Source organism: Malaclemys terrapin, chromosome 5 (assembly GCF_027887155.1).
Source record: "Malaclemys terrapin pileata isolate rMalTer1 chromosome 5, rMalTer1.hap1, whole genome shotgun sequence".
Taxonomy (NCBI): domain Eukaryota; kingdom Metazoa; phylum Chordata; order Testudines; family Emydidae; genus Malaclemys; species Malaclemys terrapin.
The window spans coordinates 134,233,672-134,256,222 of NC_071509.1; the positions used below are offsets into that span (position 1 = coordinate 134,233,672).

At 46.0% G+C, this 22,551-nt stretch overlaps 1 protein-coding gene across 3 annotated transcripts in view; it reads left to right on the plus strand.

Moving 5' to 3' along the window:
• The window catches only part of PRAG1 (PEAK1 related, kinase-activating pseudokinase 1), a 46,119-nt gene that overhangs the window by 12,518 nt on the left and 11,050 nt on the right, over positions 1–22,551 (plus strand). For all 3 annotated transcript variants that reach the window (XM_054028877.1, XM_054028879.1, XM_054028878.1), the window contains one exon: positions 15,339–15,496. In XM_054028877.1, coding sequence (XP_053884852.1) covers positions 15,339–15,496 — 158 coding nt within the window. The remainder of the gene's footprint in view (positions 1–15,338; positions 15,497–22,551) is intronic.

The following is a 22,551-nucleotide window of genomic DNA, read 5'->3' on the forward strand; positions in this document are numbered from 1 at the left end:
TGGTCCTCTTCCTCCTGTGAGCAGCAGGGGTGGCAGCGGTGGTGGCAGGAGGGCCCCTCAGTTCTAACACCCCAGCTACTGGGGTATCTGCTTGGGTGGGGGAGTCAAGCCTGCTGCGTTCTTCCCCTCTTGCTGGGCTGGGGTTGGAGTTAGCAGCCCTCTGGAGGCAGGAGACCGCTCCCTGCTCGTGGAGGTAATGTCTCAGGCTCTCTGAACACTCAGGCAGAGGTTACTGCAGTTGTTATTCTTGAGTCACCTTTAAAGCTTTTCTTCACATCTTTGAGGGCCAGAAAGTACTTAAAAAATATTGCGATTCTGACATCCTTATTGCATGTCTCGGGTCCTAGACAAGCCTTAAATCAGTCCTAGTTACGGGGGTGGTTCTATCCACTTGTACCTGGATGACAGTAGGCATTGGGTATTATGTCTCACTAGCAAATGCCTTGATCCAACCTGCCAAACCTACCTGCTTATCACCCAAAGAGCACAGACTTGCCCAGCTGTCAAACCTCCTGCAGCCACCACAAGAAGCTACCCGATCAGGGGCACAGCTGCGTCAGTTGGATAAATTCCCAAAGATTGGGGTACTTTTGAGTGCCCTCGTTTTCCTTTTAACCTCTACTTCTTTGAGCACGTTTCATGCACAAGAGGCTGTACTCTTCTTTGTGGGTATGCACAGTCCGTATTTGTGTGTGTGCACTGATGTATGTACGGGGTGGGTGTGTATATCCACCTCTACCCCGATATAACGCGACCCGATATAACACGAATTTGGATATAACGTGGTAAAGCAGCTCTCCAGGGGGGTGGGGCTGCGCACTCCGGTGGATCAAAGCAAGTTCGATATAACGCGGTTTCACCTATAACGCAGTAAGATTTTTTGGCTCCCAAGGACAGCGTTATATCGGGGCAGAGGTGTATTATTACTCCTCTTGATCTGTGACAAATACTGCAAGCAATAGTTATACAAACTTATTTGCTTAATATATGAAACCTTAATACATATTATTGATTGACATGGTCAGAACACAGTCAAAACTTAGTCATGGAAGATGGGAAAATCCGTTTCTTTGGCTTCCATGACCTTTGAGACTCGCGTGGAGGTGCGAGGCTAGATTCTTACCTGTGGCGGAGGAACACTCAGTGCAACCTGGGAGGGGAGAGGTGTGTGCAAAAGTGACTTTAAGCCAACTTGGCGCTCTCCTCATGCTGGGCAGTCTGTGTGCAGATCTGGCCCTAGGCTAGCATACTTTGGAACTGTCTAAAGGCTGCTCTCAGTTGTGCTCACTGTCAGTGACATTATAGCAGCCATGCATTGCCTGTGTGCAGGGAGGCACAGAGCATGCCTGCTGTCCACCAGCCACACCCCCTACGCCAGCCTGAGGGAGGAAGGGTGGCATAGGAGCCATTGTGCCAGCTCGGTGGCACTGAAGGGTCCTTCCACATTGGAGTGATCCTCCCATGGCCTGCTAAAATGATTTAGGGCCATTTTGTGCTAGCAGAGCTGTATAAAGCAGACTCAGTGTAGGGGAGAATCTGGGCCTTAATATTTCTTGCTCATTTAAATGTCTAGTCATAATAGTAAACAGATCTTTGCTACACACTAGAAACCAAACAGACACTGGCATGGGAGACTAGTGAGCTTTCACACTCAGTAGTTGGCTAATGGAAGACAAAGCACGTCATAGAACCAAGTGGGGAAACGGTTTTTCTTTGGGGAGTAGATAAGGAGTGCTTGAAAATAGTTGCCTTAAACTGTACCTTGGGGAAAGGAGCTTTGTGCATCTATCCAAATGTGGGGAAAGTAATGGGGAGGGGTGAGAGATAAATATGAAGGCATACAAAGCAAGAATGGTCCTTTGAAGATGTCTGACTTTTCAAGGTAAAAGTAATTTCCCATTAACTTCTGTGGTGCCTTCGAGCAGGAGTCACCTTGAGACTCGACAAGTATAAACCATGTGCCCTGACAGTTCAGGAAAAGAGGGTCACAGTAAGACATTGTATATTGAAGTTAAGCCCCACGCACTCTTCCCAGAGTTGAATTTATTTGTTTTTCCTTTTACGTCTTGTGCTTTACTGCACACATGTGGTTTTGTGCAGGAAAACGAAACCTATTTGATTGGCTTTTCTAATGACACTTAATTACTTATTTTAAAGCAATCTAGAATATATTTTCATATGAATTTCAAAGCGGAGAAACAAAGACCAAACATGTAATGTGTTAAGTTTGTTCACCCTCAGCTATAACAGTTTAAAAAACAAACCAACAACTTCTCTGCGGTATTTTCATGGTGCAAATAAGGCTCTGGTCTGAAATGAGAGTTATCTCCAAGGTAGCTGCAAGCACATTTACAGACAGGTTTTAAATAATGGGGTTGTGCCCCCCTTTTTTGTATTTTTGGATATATACAAAAAGTCCTGAACCTCTTGTGTATGTTTAAGGGGGAGGGGTACTGCTTGTTTTAAAACTAGACTGTTAGATCTTGTCTCTCCTGGAACTCTGTGGAAAACCGAAGAACTAGTTGAATTATGACACCACAAGAAAAGAGATTGAAAGCTGATTAATTGAAAGGGGAAGGGATTTTTAGTCTGTTTCACATTAATTAGCCATTGTAACAGTTTACAAAGCAATGTGGTGGATTCTCCATCGCTTGGAGTCTTTAAATTATCATTGGATGGCTCTTTCTAAAAGAGAGGCTCTGTTTCATTCACAAGTTATTGGGAGTGATGAAGGAATCCCTGGGTGAAATTCTCTGCTCTGTGTTATGCACCAGGGTCAGACTAGATGATCATAATGGTCCCTTCTGGCCTTAAAATGTGTGACTCTTTCATCTTTTTTTATAAGCCATTACAAAATCTCTAGGTTAAGGTTATTTTTGGCATTAGTTCTCTAGTTGTTTCCAACATAATTAATACATCTTCATAATATATTCTAATAAATACATGACTCATATTTTGAAAGTGAATGGTGTATGTAATAGACGAGTATGGCTCGACAAATTCTGTTGTTAGTCTGTGCTGTAAAACAGACAAGATAAATGAGATCAGGGCACACAAAGGCTGCCTGTTTGAGGGTTGTTGCTTTTGACAGAGGCTTTAGTGTCTTACCACGAAAAAAGGAGTGAGAGGTACAAAGTGATGATGGTAGAAACAGAATCACCAGGAAAAAGCTTACGATGCAGAGAGATCAGATTTGTTTCGAACTGGAAATGATTGCCAAAGGGATGATCACACTAGATCTGGTTTTTATGAATTGGTATATGATTTTACATGAGTGTCTAAGCTAGCTTTCAGAATGATCATCTATTTAAACCCCCCCCACAAAACCAGCTTCTGCCATTTGGGTTTGTGTGAGTGGATCAAGGGGCTGAAATAAAGTAGTATTCTCGCTGCAATACACTTTTCTTTATCATTTCCTTTTTGTTGAATTTTTTTAGGCATATAAAGTCTATTCAAGTCAGAAGGAAGAATGATAGAAATCAACTTTATTTTTAACTTCATATTCCTTCGACACTGTAAATGCATGAACAGTCACCGGGGTCATTAAAGCAGTCTTAAGCTATATAGCCCGCGTTACAGTTGCCATTAGGACAGCCTTAACTAATGTACTGCGAATGTGTAATAGCGAGGAAAGCAGAGAACAAAATACATCTACAGAACACGCAGATGCTGACCTGGAAGCACTTCTCATGCACTAGCGAGTGTTGCATGGGGCAAGGTGGCTTCTGAGGCCAGCTCAGCAAAGCATTTAGGACTTTGTCCAGCTCTGCTGAAGTCACTGGAAGATTTGCCACGGAGCACCACAGATGCAGCATCAGGCACTTACCCACATGCTGAAATGCACATTTAAGTGCTTTGCAGAATGAGCGACAAAACCAGGAACGCTTCTGACACTGTGGCTGTGTCGTCAGATCTCTCTGTCAGGACACTTGCTGATGTGAAGGGACAAAGGGGAATCAGTGGTGTTCTAGGACAGTGAAAGAGCTGACTTGCAGTAGTCTCCGTGGATGTGGTGTCACTAGATAGATGGAGACACTACAGAAATACAAATAAGAATCCATATGTACTGATCATAAAGGTGAACGTTAACCCTCAGTCACTTGATGGGGATTTGGGACACTGGAGAATTTTAGTCCCATAAAAATAAGTGCTTGGCAGAGTCGGCCCCTGTGTGTGTGTTTGTGGGTCGAGTTAGAGCGCAAACCAGTGTATATGGTGTGTTTGCGAGTAGGGGATTGGATGGGGGGAGAAATCCAAGTAGTATCTTGGTTTTTGTTTAAAGGAAAATGATGATTGTTGGCGGGGGCTGAGGTAGTGTCAAACGTAGATCAGAATAAATGGAAACAGGAAACATGCTTACTTTTAAAAATAGTCCCATATTGAAATAGCGATTGAATGACTTTTACTTCCGTTCGTGTCTGGCCAGGCATGTGCAAGAAAGGAAAGCACAACTCAGACAGACACAGGACAGAGCTCGCTCCTCCGGCTCAGCATCCCACAACGTTTTGTGTGCGATAGAAAATCATATGTTGATATCTCCGTGTATGATTCTTCACGTGATTATTGCTTGGCGTGCTGGACAAAGAAGCCTTTATTGACTTGGGCTACTAGTCATCAAAGAAGGGATACATGGGGCCACCCTGTTCTTGTCTCGCAGACCTAGTTTGAATAGCTACTCTACTTCCGTGCCCTCTGTAGGAGCTGGGTAACGGGGCATGTCCGTGGCTTCCAGAGCAGCGCAATAGCATGGTGTTAACACAAAAATGACACATCTGATGAGAATACAAATTTCACTTCCCCCTGACTTACACTAAAGAGACTATGCATTGCTGACAACTAGGCTGAACCCTGGGTACTGCTGAATTGGGGCTGAAAGTGCTAATGCTACGAATGTAGTCAAGCACAAGCTGTGTTCAGCACCGTGTCAGAAAGGGGTTTCTGCAGACTTGTAATTCTCTGTTCTAAAGCTTGTTTTCAAATGTTCGTTCCTGTGCAAGTGGAGGGAGTTTGTTCATATACCCTTTTCCTGGCTGCCCCAGGACAACGATAACCTCATGCTTTTCCACCGTGCCAGAAACCAGGGGCACCCCATAACATACGATTCCTGGAGAGTGAATGGGAGGAGAGCAGGACCCATCTGCAAAGATGGTGCCCACACAAGTGTGCACTCTGTGCCCCTCCACAAACACAGCCCGAAAATCCTTATCGCTGCTCCAAGCCATCAAGATTTGTAATGATTTGACCAGGTTTCTGGAACATGCTGAACGTGATTGGTCCCTGTATACGCTTGTAGCTAGGATCATTGTCGTTTATGGTATGGACTTAGTGTCAGAGGTGCCTAAGATATAATTAATAATAGAACTCAGTAAAAAATGAATTGTTAAAGTTGATGGTGTTCCTTTGAAATCAAACCCCAGATATGAGGCAGCTTGTTTGAATTTGAATGCCGGCCATGTGTTTTAACAGTATAGCTCCATTGTTGTTATTCCCAGCTACAATAGGCTAGGTTACGTTTACGTAACCAATGAGACCTCTGAATTTTATGGCGTTTTCTTGCCAGTTTAACTCAGTTTTAATGTTGCGGTCAGGTTTGTGCTTGAGTTTTATTTTGTAATAGTCAAATTGGAGATGTTTCCTAAAATGTTGTTGCAACTTATATTGACTCCGAGGCTTTGTCTACACTGCCAAGTTCTCGACAAAACTTTTGTCTTTCACGAATGCTTAAAAAAGCTCCCACCTCCCCCATGAAAGACAAAAGTTTTGCCGCAGCAAGTGGCAGTGTGAACACGGCTTTGTCGGCAGGAAAGCACTCCTGCCGACAAACTGAACGCCGCTCGCGGGGGTGGAAGTATTTTGTCGGCAAAATGCCGACAAAGAGCGTTTACACACGCCGACTTTTAGCGACAAGGCTGGGTCGACACAGCCCTGTGGCTAAAAGCTGTGTGGCGTAGACAAGCCCTCAGATTAAGTAGCGGTCATGAAAAGTGTATTCACCAGGAACAGTGTCTGCATCTAACTTGAATTCAGTTGTCTGCAAATGGAAAAATAAAATCATGCCCTGGCTTCATAGATTACATATGTATCTTACGATTCTGAACTGTCAAGCAGTTATATTAAGCGTATGAATCAATAGCACCATACAATGTAACCATCCAGCCCCTTCCTCCCAGCTTGGAGGCTTCGTATTATGCTGAATAGATGGGCCTTTGCAGTTCAGTTCCGCATTACACAGCGGAGTGCTGCAGACAGCATTAAAAAATAGCCTGTCGGGGATGGCGGACAATTATTTCTTATGTACAGCACCTAAAGCTATGACCCTTTTAAAAACCGAGCCCCAGTGTCACAATGCGGTCTGTCAGAAGAAAGGAACAGCAGCAGAACGGTATGGCCCTGTTGAGGCAAAATGAACAAACCAGAAGGGAGCTCTGCACTCCGTTATGGAGAGCTAACTGTCTTTCCAGAGTGGAGGTAGCGATTAGGTTTCTGTTTAAACCAGTCTTTGGATTCCTCTTTTGATTTCAGTCTGGGATTTCATGTGCGTGTTTCTGCCAGAGGATTATTTTTTAACTCTGTGATTTATCAGACAGGTCATTTGGGAAAGATGACTTCTTTGTAAATGAAGGCTATGCCTTTTTCTCTTTTTCTTCAAGTTTCCCATCTTTTTTTTTTTTGCCACTTAAAAAGCAGTGTGGCTTGAAATTGCTAATTGTTGGCCTCATTGGGGCGTGGTGGTTTTTGCATCCTTTGGAAAGCAGACGGATTGAATTTTTGCAATATTTCTAGGTTTTGCAAGTGTCTTAGATCTTCATGCTCCATACACTTGGTGCGCCTCTTATCTTCTTCCACGCTACAATAAATCCCTCCCAAACGGAAGGAAAGTGCAGTGCAAGTTGTTGTACCTTTTTTTGCTGTGTGTGTATTTATGCAGAAGGAGAGAATTTAGGACTGAACTATAAATACTTTAAAACTTGCATGTCCCATTCCTGAGAGTTGCGATCCACTCCTTTTGTCTCCAAGGGTATGTCTGCACAGCTGCGGGGGGGCGTGCTTCCCAGCGCGGGTCGAACAAGATGCAGAAGCTCGAGCTAGTGGGCTTAAAATTGCAGTGTTGCTGTGGTCTAGCTGTCTGACGCACACTCACCCAACCCCCTTGGCAGCCTGAGCCATCACCTATGCCACAGTGGCCACACTGCGATTTTTAGCATGCTCGCTCGTGTAGAACTAGTGCATGTCTGTCTACTTGCTCTGGGGAGCAGGCCCCCAGCTGCATACCCCAGAACTGCAGACAGCCCTGTATTTGAGCGTGCTCGTGTCTCTTGACATTTGCACAGTGCCTGCATTCTGGGCTACATGTGTGAAACTGCAATATTAGAAGAAAATAGATGGCAATATTCTTTGTCTTATCTATTGTGGGTTGCTGGATTTTTAGTGGGTTGCACACCTTGACCGAAACGGAAAGCAGCAGCTGCAGCAGCTAAGGGGGTGGAGGTTAATAAGTATGAATGTTTCAAGGTGGACAAACATTCACCAGCACAATGCTCCCTTTCATGTAATGATTGCACCACGGCTGTGCTGGTCTGCACTGGAGTAATAGTGCTGGCTAATTTATTCGGGTTGCTTCTTCCCTTTTGTCGTGTACAGCTCATTTTCCCCCCTTTTTCAAGAGAATGCCTTGCACAAATATCTCCCAGTTTTGTCCTGGGATTTTGTTTGTTTTCCTTTCTTTCCATTTCTTACTGTGTTATTTATCAACATTGTCTTGATCACGCTAGGTCCAATCTTGAAAGCAGCTGTTTAAGAAAAAGTCCTGCAAAATCCCCTTTGGGGTAAAGTAAATGTCCACAAGTTGAAGAAACAGAGACCAAAAAGGATTTGTCTTAGAATAATGAAATGTGACCTTCTATCATGTTAACATTGCAGGCCACTCACTGAGGCCTTCTCTATATTCAAAGCTGCACCTGTTTCAGTAAAGGTGGGTTCTGAAACCAGATTAAATAAACCAGTGCAAAACCCTGAGGGAATGCCTTTGCTGCAGCTGGGAAGTGTGATTCCCAGCGCCGGTAGACAGACTTGTGCTAGCTCAGCTCGAGCTAGTGTGCTAAAAATAGCAGTGTGGACGTGGCAGCTTAGGCGAGCCCCCAAGCTCAGACCAGGGGCTTGGACTTTAGCAGCTCGCCTTACCCACCATTGGAGCCGCAACATCCACACGTGCTTCCCAAGATACACAAAGAAAGGAACCCAGGCAGACCCATTGTATCTGGCTGTGGCACTCTTACAGAAGGACTATTGGGATATAGAGAAACCATCCTCAAATCACTGACCACCCAAAGGACCAGCTTCCTCCAGGGCATAACCGACTTCCTCCACAACATTAACAGCCTCCCTCAGAACACCATCCTTGCCATCATGGATGTCACTTCTCTATACACCAACAGTCCTCACAGTGACGGCATAGCTGCCTGACTGTAATATTTATAGGACAATGGACAACCCTCTGAGATCCACCCCAAACATATCGCCAGATTCATCCATTTCATCTTCACCCACAACAATTTTACATTCAACAACAAACACTTGGTCCAAACCATGGGAACAGCTGTGGGTGCTAGGACGGCTCCCCAGTATGCCAACCTCTTCGTGGGCTGCCTTGAAGAAGAATGTCTGGACAGACGCACCACAAACTGATGATATTTTCATCCTCTGGACGGATGACTTATAGATTTCCCTCATAGATTTCCCCCACAGCTTCAGCAAACACCAACCGTCCATTAAACTCTCTGTGGAGCATTCCCACGCTAACATCAACTTCCTAGACACCACGATCAGCTTCAACAATGGAACCCTACAGACAACTACACACAAGAAAGCCATGGATCACCACACCTACTTTCACAGATCCAGTAACCACCCCAAACACACCAAGAAATCTGTTACCTACAGCCAGGCACTCAGATACCACAGAACCTGCTCCAAGGTGAGAGTCCGGGATACACACCTTAACACACTCAAAACCGCTTTTACCAAACAAGGACATTCCACCGGGGAAGTAAATCGCATCATGGAATGGGCCTCTCAAATGCCCCGAAAGAACCTGCTTCAATGCAGAAATAAAACCTCATCCGACCACACACCCCTAATTGTCACCTACCACCCCACACTGGAATGCATACAGGGTATCACAAACAGCTACAACCCGTATTCGATGGGGACCCCATCCTGAAAGAAATCTTTCCTGAACCCCCTTTTCTGGCCTTCAAACAACCCTCCAGCCTTTCCAAGCTCATCATCAGAAGCAGGCTCCTCACTCACAGGTGCTGAGAGCCATTGACCCAAACTGTAAACCCTGTATATTATAGAAATCACTTCAAGCCGGGGGGTGCAGCAGCTCCCCAGCACCCGTACTGCCATAGACCAGTACTCATCAACTCAGAACGGCACCAGACCCGGCCAGAACCAGATGAAAAACCTGCAGACATAGCGCCACTGCTACAATGAACAATACCACACGATCCGTTCTTAGGATTCAGGGTCTGGAAAACCTGCCTTACAGTGCGTTTAAGGTTGTGATTGGGTCACCTCTTAATCTGTAAGCACCTGCACCTGGTTGTAGAGGGCTCTGCAATCTAGCAGGCAAAGGTATAACGAGATTCAGTGGCTGGAAGTTGAAGCTTGAAAATGTCCACCTTTATTTCCAGTTTGAATTTGTCTAGAGTGAAGGTAATTAGCCATTGGAGCAGTTTCCCCGGGGAAATGGTGTTCTCCATCCCTGGGAGTCTAAATGAAGATGGATATCTTGTCAAAGTTCAGCTCTTGGGCTTAGTCGTTGAGGGCGAGACCCACAAAGGGAGCTGAGGCCTGTGTTGCAGTGCACAACTTTTAGGCCCCCTGCCATGGGATGGAATCCAGAAGCCCAAGTTGGGGGGCCAGGCTCCTGGCACAGTGCACGGGGAGAGTTTGGCACCTGATAATGGGATCCCCAAAAGCCAGCAAGCTGAGCGGGGAGCTGCCTAAACCAGGCAATGGGAGATGCCAAGGAGAGGGGTGTGGCCCTAAGTCTAGGTCAGAGGCAGGCGCATGTCTCTGCCTGGGATTCGCAGCAATGAACCTGTGGTCCTGATATTGGGCACCACACCTATGCCCTTTCTTGCAATAAAAAGAAAAAATACGAAGAGGAGGCGCCCGTGGTTGGAGCACTCAGGATGTGGGAGACGGAGGTACAATTCCCACCTCTGCCTAATGTGGGGCAGGGTTTTGATCCCTCATTGCCCAGCTCTCAGGAGAGTGCCCTGACATTGGGTTATGGCCTTCTCCATCTATCCCATCGAAACTGTTCTACTACATATAAAGAAATAGCCTTTGGAACAGGTACTTGAACGTGGGTCTCTCACCTCCCCGGCGAGTACCGTAATCAGTGGGCGACAGCCATGCTCTCCCTTCCACTGGCTCGGTGAATCGTTATTTATACGCAGTGGAACGATTTCAAGGAGAGAGATTGAAAGACACCCGCCCTGGAATACTTCATCCGGGTTAGGGCACTCCTGAGAGGTGGGAGATGTGGCAGGGGGGGAATTGCTCAACCCGGGGGCTAAAAGTTATAAACGAGGGACGAGGGGGAGACTCCTCCATTTTGTACGAGGCCTGAACTTCTGGGTGGCCTCAGTGCACTCCTGCTGGAGCAGCCCCACAGGTAAGATAGATGGGGGGACACCTCGTCTGAGGATCCCGCTGGGGCTTACGGTGAGAGAGGTGCATGGGTATCAGGACCAAGACAGTTGTGCACACGCCCAGTGGCAGATTTTTTGGGTACCGCAGGAACTTTATTGGCAGAAACGTAAACACCTACAGGATTAGGCAGCAGCTGAGCTGGGATTTCGAGGACCCAAGTTTTGGATTTAGATGCTGAAAGTATCAGTTACGCACCTAAATCATTTTGTAAATCCGATGTAGCCCTGAGTGACGTTCTGTCGGCTGTGCTATGGTGAGACACACTAGATGGTCGTAATTGTTCCTTCTGTGGATACTAACTATTGTCAACATCATTTTCCTTCCGTGGGAATAGCATCCAGGGAACAGCAACAGGCACCCTTGCGGTTGTGTGTGTGTCATGAACATATCCTAAAAGACCAGGGAGTTATTCAGACCAGTTCAACTGGGCAAAACTTCAATGGAAACTGTATCTGAGTGAAGGGATTTGGCCCTATGTTTTTCTGCAATAGTGTGTATAAGCCTTCATTATTTCGCTCTGACCCTACTGGCCTGGTGAGCTGTTCTTCAAACCCTGGTTACAGAAGAGGGGGATGTGGAGCAGAGACATCTAGACCATATTGGAGATAATTTGCTGCCCTAGCAGTCACATCTGAGCCTGAGAGTTGCATGCCATGTAGGAAGCAGCAATTTCTATTTCAGTTTTGTGCCTACTCAGGAAGTGCATTTTACACAGGTCACTGAGGTACTGGGAGGAAATAGAAAGCTCTCTGTACATCTGACTTCACCGCAGTGCTGGGTTGGGCGAATGCAACTGCCTTTGCATCAGGACCACTCCGTTCCAAAATGGTGGCTCAGAACTCTCTGTGGTGTCCCTGTAGTGTGCTGAAGGAATAGGCGTGGCTGTATGCAAGGACATTGGACCCTGCTGAACAAAGTTTGATCTCATATTCTGTACCAGGATGGTAAGATACCTATGCATATTTTGGTTTTGCTGACTGAAAAAAATCTAAGGAAGGATTTTAAATAGCTTTGTTTTCAAATTTATTTTTAAAAGCATGATTGTGTTACAATAAGACATTTATTTATCTTCTATACCAATGAAGAAATTCAGTCTAATTTAAAGTGTAAAATTTTTTTTCCTTTTGGAGCTTTTCCAAAATATCACTTAGACTTGCAAACGGGTTGAGTCACAGGTGTGCATGAGTGAATGAGTATCATGCTGTTGACAGAAACGCCCAGCTAAGTTTTGCTAGGTATGGGGAGGGGGTATTTTACAGTCACTGTAAAAATACACTTATTGTGTGTGTGGATATTTTTACATGTTTTATTGTAAATTAACTTAAATTTGTAAGTGTAATTATTAATTGTGAATTATCAGGTACCCCTGAAGTTTCCTAAATTGTCTAGAGGAAGCCTACTGCAATGACAAACTGTGTGTGCCAAATTCATCCTGGAGATATAGTCATTGTCTTCAGAGGAATTATGCCCAGGGTGAACTCAGCTCTTAACTTCCCATTAATATTTTTAGATCAAGCATGCTCCTACAAAAGGAGAAGTCTGACAATGGTTTCTTCCTGTCCTTTTCTTTCATTTTCCTGTCAGCATAGCTAGAAGAAGACTGTAGTAAGCATTCCCTCTCCTTCTCTAAAAAGCATGAAAAAATTAGACAGCTTACAGCATTTCTTGTGCTCAGAGTTTTTCTAAAGAAAAAGTAACCATATAAAAAACAGTCGCTGCATTCCCTCAGAGTGCCTCATTGGTACAATGCAGAAGAGAAATTCTATGGAACTAGGCTGTTTCTGGGTGGTAGGAAAACATCTGTCTTTTGTGGGTTTCTTAATAGCTATTCAGCCTTCTGAGTAGGAAAGGTAGAGTATTTAGGGGGTTTTAACTAGTCAGACAGCAGGCACTATGGAAATCAGTTCTCCTTTTGTAAATGACTTGTTATCCAATTTTGATTTTAAGAAATATTCTATTGAATTTTATCAAACAATTACATTTTAATTTCATTTGACAATTACTTACAAATAATCTAACCTTCACCAGTCTGTGTGGATACAGTCAGAAAGTATGAACTGTAACAGAGCAGGATGCATTTGCACCAATGTAAAATGAGCAACTTTCAAGTCTGTTATGTTATTTGCCAGGGGAAAAAATGTAGAAAAGGCATGAGTGTTGCTTATCTTAAACAAAAGTTAATAGATAATAGTTTGTGCCTTACTACAAATTATTCATCTAAACTATAACTTTGGTATACTGTAAACAATGCTTCTATGTTTCTAGATAAAAATGTGTCTAGAAAATAATGGAACTTACTTTAAAATACTTTTTTTAAGTCTTCATCTTTTTCATGGTTTCATTTTCTGTGCAGTATTTCCTTTGTCTCAAAACAGGTGAGAAGACCCCACTTCCTGCTAAGTAGTATCAGTACCATGGCTGCTTTCAGTGCCAGACCCCAGAGCCAGTCGCAGTTATGGAAATATGGAATCAGTAACAGACAGTGTTTTAGCTCAGTGTCTCAGTTTCCCCATTTGTAGAATGGGGTTAACGATAGTCACCTCCCCCTTTGTAAAGTGCTTTGAGATCCCCTGATGAAAAGCACTAGATATAATTATTTCTTGACTTGCACATCAAAAACATTGTGAAAGGCAAGTGCCAGGTTTAAGGTCCAGACTCATCCCATCTGCTCTGTCCATCCAGTACGTGAACTCTGAGTATGGACTGACACTGACCTTAGAGACACTGCCAGGGCTTAGTCAGCTGTGATGCAATGTGGTCGTGGAGCCCAGACTTGATTTTAGCTGGTGAAAGGAGCAGCAGACTAGAGCGAGGGTGGTGTTCGTTGTCTGGTGCGTTGGTTTCTGTGTGCTGGAGCACAGTGTGTGTTGGAGTTGGCTCATGTCTGTGTTGACTCCTTGAACTGACCTGTTGGCACAGTGCGTTTCTTGGGCCAGAGTTGGGAAGCTGGAAGCTTTCCCTGTAGCGCTATGTTGACAATGAAAGGTTTGCCATGTCAGAGTGTTGACACTGAAAGGCTTTTTGACACCAGCTTCCAGGACTGGGATAGAGATTTTACTGACAGCGAGTGGGTTTTGATACAACTCATTTTTATTTTATTTTTTTAAACTCACTCCCCTATGCCTTGATGTGTGTGCAGCTACCCGTGGGCTCAGGTCTGAGCCTGTAAATCTTTCCATTTTGCTGTGCAAAGCATGACATTCCGGGGTGCAATCCAGAGCAGTGAGGTGTTGTCACCAACCACACACTGGCTTCCAGCAGCCTTTGGTGACTGTTTACAGGGAGACCCCGACACATTCCCAGCCCTGGATTTTCTGCCCAAATTGTGTATTCTGCACTGTCCAGCCCCCTCCTGGAAATCCAGATATATTGGGTCCCTTGCCCCTCTGCGGGGATCAGTATAGGACAGCCTGCTACCTTAAATGGAATTACCCAAATAATTCACGGCACTAGGTTCGTTTTAATTAAAGAATAAAACAAGTTTATTTAACTACAAGGAGACGGATTTAAGTGAGTACAAGTATAAGGCATTACAATCAGCAATGGTTACAAGAGAAATCAAGAGAAGACACTTTCTAATCTTAAACTAGACTTGGTTCAAGGTGAAATTCTTGCAAATTCCCAGTAACATTGCTGACAAAGTTTGAGGTCAAGATCCCCTCCCAATGTCCAACAGCTGTTTCTTTTGTTTTCTTAGGTGAAAAGGGGAGAGATGGATCGGGAGAGAGAACTTGGGGTGGTTTTGCCCCTCGCTTTTATAGTCCAGTCACCCTTTGAAATGCTTTTTCCTGAGGGTTACCCCTAGATAAAGTTCATTCCCGCTGTGAGGTTGGAGTCAAGGAGTTTGGTGGTGAAAGAGGTTTCATGCTGCTGTTTGCTAAAATGTAGATTTGCCTTGTTTCCCCCTTGCTGGCTCAAGGACTTTGTTTATTACATATATGTAAATGGAGGTAAACACAGATTCCTTTGTTTAAGACCTTCTTGACCAGTTCTGCCTAATCAGGGCTGCATGGATTTGAACACATGCTACCAACAACCATTCAGGGGGAATTCATAACTTTACATAGAATGTTGCTACATACATTTCATCATATTATTGACCAGTGAATTATTAGTTTTCAAATGATAGCTCACAAGACCTATTTTGCACAAAGATTATTACAATAGTGTGTAGGGTGTGAATACAGGGGTTGCATTCCGTCACACCAGGGCAATAACAAAATGAGTTTTTTTTCCCAATGTGCACAAGGGCCCATGTTAGCCAGGTGTACTCACTGGGTCCAGGGCCTTCTGCACATAGGCCTTGTGCCTGCAGGCCAGCTCTGACCTCCTCCCCGGCAGTGTGGTCATGCTGGAGAGACCCTCCTTAAAGAGAGATCTCCACCGCAGGGGAAGCGTGTCCGTTCTGTATTGGGGAGCTAATACATGTGGAATGTGCGTGTGTAGGTGCCCAAGTATGGCTTCTACAGTAATGAACAGGACAACCCTGCCTCCCTGGTTTTACTGCAGGAACAAGACGTCAGACCAAACTGGGCTGCTGATTGTCTGTGAACAGCGCAGCGATGCGTCTTCCCCAGACAAGCAATGATTCCGTTTGTTGTTTAACTTTCTAGGCACACTTTGAAAATGAACAAGAGTAGCTCTGAGCTGGAGAAGGTTAGCAATGGCTCCGCAGAGAGCCTCGGCCCACCTTTCCGAGGGATCCACGTCAGCTTCGTGGCTGGCTCCACAGACAGCCTCAACTCTGACACAAGGACTGCCAGTGATGGAGGTAATTAAACCTTGCTCCGGTGTGGGTGTGGGTGTGTGGGAGGCTCATGGAGGGGGCTCTCCACAGCCCGAAAGCTGAAATCCCTTGTTCGTGCAGTGTCTAGACCATAGAACAAGTACCACATCGGCAGCACAAGCTTCCCCTACACTGGTCTCTGTCTGTGTAGCCCAGCCCTGACCTGGAGGAACCAGCTCTAGAGAGTTCAGCTTCCATACCTATGTGGGACCCAATGCTACTCCTACTGTAGTCCGTGGCAATGCTTCCCTTGATGTCAGTGCGAGCAGGATCTGGCCTGTGCCCTCTCTGCTGAGCCTGCTGGCAAGGGTGACCAAGCTGCTTGCGATGGTCTGGGAGGAAGGCCACCTGCTGTCTTCACAGTCCCGGCCCACCAGGCAGCCCTGACGCTCTGGGACTGCAGACTTGTGCTGGGTTTGCAGCTGGTGATCTCAGGTGAAAGATGATGTGTCCCGTTACCAGCCTCTGCGCTGTCCAGTTCTCCTAACTCTCTTACTGATTCTCTCTAGACAACTTGGGCTGAGTCCGAGCAGCCCAGATTTTATAATCTGTTTGGCCAATGCCAAAATCATTCTTGCTGCTGTTTTTCTTAGACTCGAGACCAGCCAATCCCACACCTCCTCCCAAAGATACAGAGGGTCGTTCATCTTTGACATGGGATTTCCTCCGTGGGTTGCCGGGGTAACAGAGTACCTCTTGTAGCTCTACTAAAGGAGACCAAATGTACGGAGAGGGAAAGGGGTTAGCATGATATGGAGTGCACAAGTATTTCTTGAGGGGTGGTGGGGGGGGGAATGCCCTCTTTCATTAGTTTGGATTTTCTTTGAAAAGTAGATATTCTACCAAGTCATTTTTTCCCGAAGTATATTTAGCTTAGACATGTACTGACACATTACACAGTCCAGCAACTATTTCCTTTCCAAATCGCCATCTTCATATAATGGAAGTTCTGCCTCTCCAGAAGCAACAATTTCATAGCGATAAAATTCAGACCTAGTTGTCTGGAAATGACATTTTTCCAGTCCTAGCTCAGAATTTAAGAGGGAGAGTCTGCCAGGAAATTGTAAAAGAAAAAAAATCGTCTTGCATGTCAGACTTGTGCTTTCCCAACCTATAGCTGTCAGATGTGAACAGAAGGGGAAAGAGGTTTCCTTGTTCGCTCCAGTGACACAAGGAATCTTAATTTTCTTAAGAAATTTAAAAGAAATGTTTGATTTTTTTTTTTTTTTTTTGCTAATATAAACGAGGAGCAGGGCTCATTGGCCAGAGCAGAAATAATCAACATCCAGTTGATTTCCAGGCACGCTTGACCAAAAATTCAGTGGCAAGGGCCGTGCATTCTGCAGTGGTCCGGTGCAATCAATCGGAGGCTCTGCCCTAGCTTCAGATAAATTAAAAGAATGAGGTATTTATTAAAGAACATTTTGAAGTGTACAGGCCAGTCAGTGTCGTATACTCTGTGCCATTTACCGGATACAGGAATTCCTCACTTAACGTTGTAGTTCTGTTCCTGAAAAATGCGACTTTAAGTGAAACGATGGTAAACGAATCCAATTTCCCCATAAGAATTAATGTAAATGGGAGGTTAGGTTCCAGGGAAGTTTTTTTCACCAGACAAAAGACTATCTATCCATCTATCTATACACACACACAGTATAAGTTTTAAACAACAGTGTAATACTGATACACAGCGATGATGATTGTGAAGCTTGGTTGAGGTGGAGGAGTCAGAGGGTGGGATATTTCCCAGGGAATGGCTTACTGCTAAATGATGAACTAGAACAGCTGAGCCCTCAAGGGTTAACACATTGTAGCTTCGCACTCTACAAGGCAGCACAAATGGAGGGAAGGGAGACAGCAGGGCAGACAGAGACACACACCCTGTGTGAGAGAGAGATACGCATTTCCCCTTTGCACTGATCCCACTCTGAGTACATTGCCTTTTTGAGTAGATCAGCAAGTTGAGACTGCTGCTGTTGCCAGCAAGCTCCCTCCGTCTTGAGCCCTGTTGTGGTTTTCCCCCCACCCTCCGCTCTATGGGAATGGGGTAAAGGAGCAGGGGGGAGGGGGACACCCTGACATTAGCCTCCCTCTCCCCCCCACCCCACCCCGCACAGCAAGCAGGAAGCTCCCGGGAGCAGCTTCAAGGCAGAGGGCAGGAGCAGCACATGGCAGTGAGGGTGTGGGGGGAGGGACAGCTGAACTGCCGGCAATTGATAGTCTGTTGGGCGGCTGCTGCACAGGGAACTTAGGGGAGCAGGGAGCTGATGTGGGGGCTGCCGGTCCACCCTGGTTCCAAGCCCCCACCAGCTATCTGCAACGGGCCGCTCTTCCTGCAAGCAGTGGACAAAGCAGGCGGCTGCCAAACGACGTTATAAGGGAGCATTGCACAACTTTAAACAAGCATGTGCCCTAATTGATCAGCAACGTAACAGTGAAACAACGTTAACTGGGACGACTTTAAGTGAGGAGTTACTGTATTAAATTTGATTTATTTTACACTCCCTCTGCATGTTGAATTTTCAGTGTGTGGTTGAATTTTGCACTAAAGACTATTAAGGAAGTAGTCATGGGAACGCTGGAGATTTTGGTGGTTAGGCAGTGCCCAGATGGACCTTTATGGCACGTGGGATAGGTCTAAGAGGCAGTTTGTGGTTGTGGACACAGTGTGTTATTTGGATGTTAAAATACTTTACAGTGAAATAGGAAACCATGTGGACATTGAAATTTGCATCATTAGCTTTCAAAGTGAACAGCTGCCTTTATGATGAATGAGGCAGGTCACAGAACTCTGATTTTGGGCTGTCTGCAGACTCAGGCAGACCTAACTGCATTGGTTTACCCTCTTTGAAGGATTTCTTTGCAATCAGAAGGGCAAGAAACCTAGGGCTTTGTCCACCCCAGGCCCCAACAGGGTGAGGCAAAGGTAGCATTAAGCAGGTTCTGGCTCCCCGGATTATTGGGCTATTTGGGTTCCCAGCTAGCCCCTGGCTCAGTTTAGAGCAGCCTCAGGCCTGTTCTACCCTACTGACATTGTAAGCTCTCTGGGGCAGGGACTATCTTTTCATGACTTCTTTGTCCAGAACCTAGCACTGGTCAGGGCTTCTAGGAAATACTGCCACATAATTAATAACCCATGATCGTAATCGAAACTACATTCGGCCGCAGCAGCACCCATGAGACCATCTAGTAGCCAAGATTAGCTGGAGGGCAGCATAGATTCCAAGGCCAGACAGGCCTGTTGTGATCATCTAGTCTGACATCCTGTATAACACAGGCCAGAGAACTTCCCCAGAATAACGCCTCATGCTCTGGCCATGCCGCCTGTGCTGCGGGCTGCAAGAGAGGCTGTCTAGGCATTCTTGCAGCACACATCAGCTGGGGGTATTCCCCGGTAGTCAGGCAGGGCAATGAATCAGACCCTCTCCTCCTCCTCCTCCTCGTCTTCTTCATCTTCGTCTTCTTTGCAAGCTTGAACTCTGGAGCACAAATGTATTAGAAGGCTTGGGCTCAGCAGTGAATTCTGCAGCAATAGGACAGCCAAGTACGCATAATGCAGGTAGGCCCCTGTGCTTACCTTCCTAGATCTCCACCACTAGCCCATCCGCCTGATTCACAATGCCCAGACCACCAGTGAGAGGAGGATGTGAGCAGGGTGGTGATTCCTGCCCTAAAGAAGTGATGTGGGGGGGCTGGTGACACAAACGCTCCCTGGTAGGGAAACCTGTTCCTGCATTTCACAAAGGAAGTGAACGGGAAGCCTTCTCTTTCTGAAGTTTGGCTTCCCATACGCATGTGAGAGTGTAGGTCAACATGCCTCATGTTGGTTAGCCATTTTAAAATCATCAATCTAGAAATGGATTTTCCTCCGGAAAAGTGTTGGCCTATTTGTACTCCCTCCGGAGAATCCAGAAAGCTGCTGGATTTACAGCCTTGTGAATGAATGTTCACATTGCCCCCCCCAATGTGCCTTCCCTGGGACTTAGCAGCACCATCTCCAGGCCTGCAATGATCGTTCCAGTACCCGTGAGCACTTATGGTGGGGGATGCACCTGCACTGTAGACAACTGGGACTGCTAAATTTACTTCATACAGGCCACCAAAAGGCTATCAAAGATAACAGCTCTGTCACTAGCTGCACTTCAATCAGCAACTTACAGGTGAAAGGTGCTCTATCTCATTACCAGTCTCCTGTGTCACCAGTTGCATGAATTTCTGTTTATAGAAAAGGCCAGTGATGAATAGGTGCCCAGTGTTTCACTTTGATAATCTGCAAATGATCTGTTAATGTCAGCATTGGAACCCGGGCACCAGGTTCCAAGAGGAAACAGGTTTTACTGCTGCCCTGATCACGGTGAGCAAAGCTCTGCCCTGAGGTTTCACAGAGCTGCCTCTGTGTACACACATTGTAGAGGGCTATGCGGTTTAGGAAGTTTTTAACCTAGTATTAAATTATTTCAAACTATTTATATTGTCAGGACAGATATCTATTCTCCTAATTCCCCACGACATTTTAATATTCAGATATCCCGTGCCATAATTTTTCATCTTTTCTAAACGATAATTATTACTCGTACATTTTTTGGCTATGATAAAACACTTTTCCCTTTTTTTCCCCATGACAAACGAGCAGCCTTACTCCTGGCCAGTTTTAACGAGATGGGAAAACATTCATCAAGTACAGCTGACTGAAACGAGCCGCGTGCCAAGATCCACAATCTGGCGCGCGCACATGGTTGAGCGGCGGCATGTGAACAGAACTCCATTCTTAAAGCAAATAGGTTTGAGACTGTGCGGACTGAGTCAGTGGAGGACTTTGCAGCAGGGTGGAGTCGGCTGAATCATGTGCCCCCCCTCCCCAAACTTGAACCTTGTCCTGCATGGGGCAAGCCGTGGAGTTCAGTGTGTCATCTCTTTCGCGCTGCTCTCACAATGCGTAATCCACAGTGCAGAGCTGTGGGTAACATGAGTGAGGCTCTCCTTTCTTCTGCCTGGCCTAGCCTGTTTAATTACTGAGCCACTGTCGCGTAAAAACTAAACCGGCTTTGTTTGAATGGTGGTTGCTGAACAAGTATCCTTCAGTATTTCATTCTGAACTCCTCACAAGTGACTTCACAGGTTAGCTATTTCCCAGCGACCAGCTTTACTACTGTCTTGGCAGCTAGCACAGGGGAAAGCGCCACAGTGTTTCTTCAAACTACCGTCGAACATCAGCCTCTTCCTTTCAAACACCATTGACTAAATCCAATAAAATCACTTACACTGTAGGTATCCCAATATGCATGATTTGCAATAATTAACTAATTGGCAACGTGCATTGGATTTGGGTGTAATCGTATTGTTCAAAGCCAGCTATCTTGTAGGACTTCTTGAGGTTTTAAAAACCTCCCAAGTCATCGTAACCACAGCGGGTTAAGAAACCCCTCACGGTGCGTCTACGCTGCAAAACAAAACCCCACGGCAGCGAGTCTCAGAGCGTGGGTCAGCTAAAGGCTCGTGGGGCTCCTGCTATGGGGATAAATGTAGGAGGGTAGCCCGGGCGTTGAGTCTCACTGCTGCAGGGTGTGGGGTGTGGTTTGGGTTTTTTTTTTCCCACAGTGTAGAGTTACCATTAGTGCCCCAGGGAAAGTTCCCAGAGCACCTATGCCCACCACAACAAAGTCCATGGGAGGGGTCTCAGGCAGAGATAATCGCTACCTCCACCCTGCATGGTCCCACTGACAGGGGCTATGAACACCTCCCATAGAAAGGCCCTCGGGTCCTGTGGGAAGCCAGGCTTGGAGGGTCTGTATCTGCACCGGGCTCCCTGCCCACCCCAGGGTCCGTAGCAGTGCAGCTCAGGTGGTGTCATGCTACCAGGGCCTCCCTGTGGTGGGGTGAAGAGTCCTATGGGAAAGCTGATAAAGCTTCAGGCTGCATTATCCTCTGAGTAACTTCCCGGCCCACTCCTCCTCCAACCCGTCCTGTCTCCACCCCCTTCCCCCAGCTTAGACCCCGGACTAAGGGGCAAGAAATGCTGCTGCATATGCCGCAGAGCCCCCTTTGCAGGCAAAGGGAAGGAGAGCTGCACATGGAAGGCTTTCTCCATGCAAAGACAATGGGGTATGAGCTGGGACTCTCTTTGGGACGTCCTAGGGGAACAGATGCCTGTAACACAGACGCAGAGAGAAAATACTGTTTCAGATCAATTAAATTATTAACCCCTTCCTGACAGCAATCTTTGGTTCCCATTTCTTGTGGGGGGGGCATGCAGATAAGGGGGAAAATACATCAACTGAGCCTGCTGTACCCTGCAGCCCTGTATTTTCCTCTGGGGTTTTAATGACCATATATAGTGACCCATGCAAATGATGCTTACGTATTGTTGGGGCTGTTTTAACCTGACATTCAAGAAATCTGAGAAACGGTCTCCACAAGGGATGTAATTCTGATTTAACTAGCCGGCTTGCAACAAAGACAGATGCAGATTTCTTTTCAGTTCAATTAGAAGGCTAGATTTGAAAAGGGGTAGCCAGTCTAGGTACTTGGGAGGGCGTTTTGCTCCAGCAATTGAGATTTCACATTTAAAATTGGAGTTTTGAGTTGTGGCTCCTGGACTGTCGTATATTAAATGTTTCTATATGAACAGTATATTGCTGGTGGGTACAATACCCTGTCCCACTGTGAAACACAAATACTGCTGTAAAAGTCTGCTCCCTGTGGCGCAGTATCTCACATTACATAGAGAAACACATGCTACATTATCTAGCTACACCTCTGTACTCTCCATTACAATACCATGTGCGCTATCAAGGTCTTCTGACAACAATGGGCCAAACTTTGCCTCATATTTGTTCATAGCTGAGAGGCATGTGAGCCCCCGATGCTGGCACAAGCCAGCTCTGCTCTAGGCTGACCAGCCCTGATTATGCTGGTTGGGGACAGAACGCCATGGGGAATTTCTCCTTGCCTGGTGCCGGTAGAGGTGACCGCATGCAGTTGTGGATTGGCGGGAGGAACCGGGTATGTGGCTACCGCAGTATATTGCCTTCAGGAAGGCT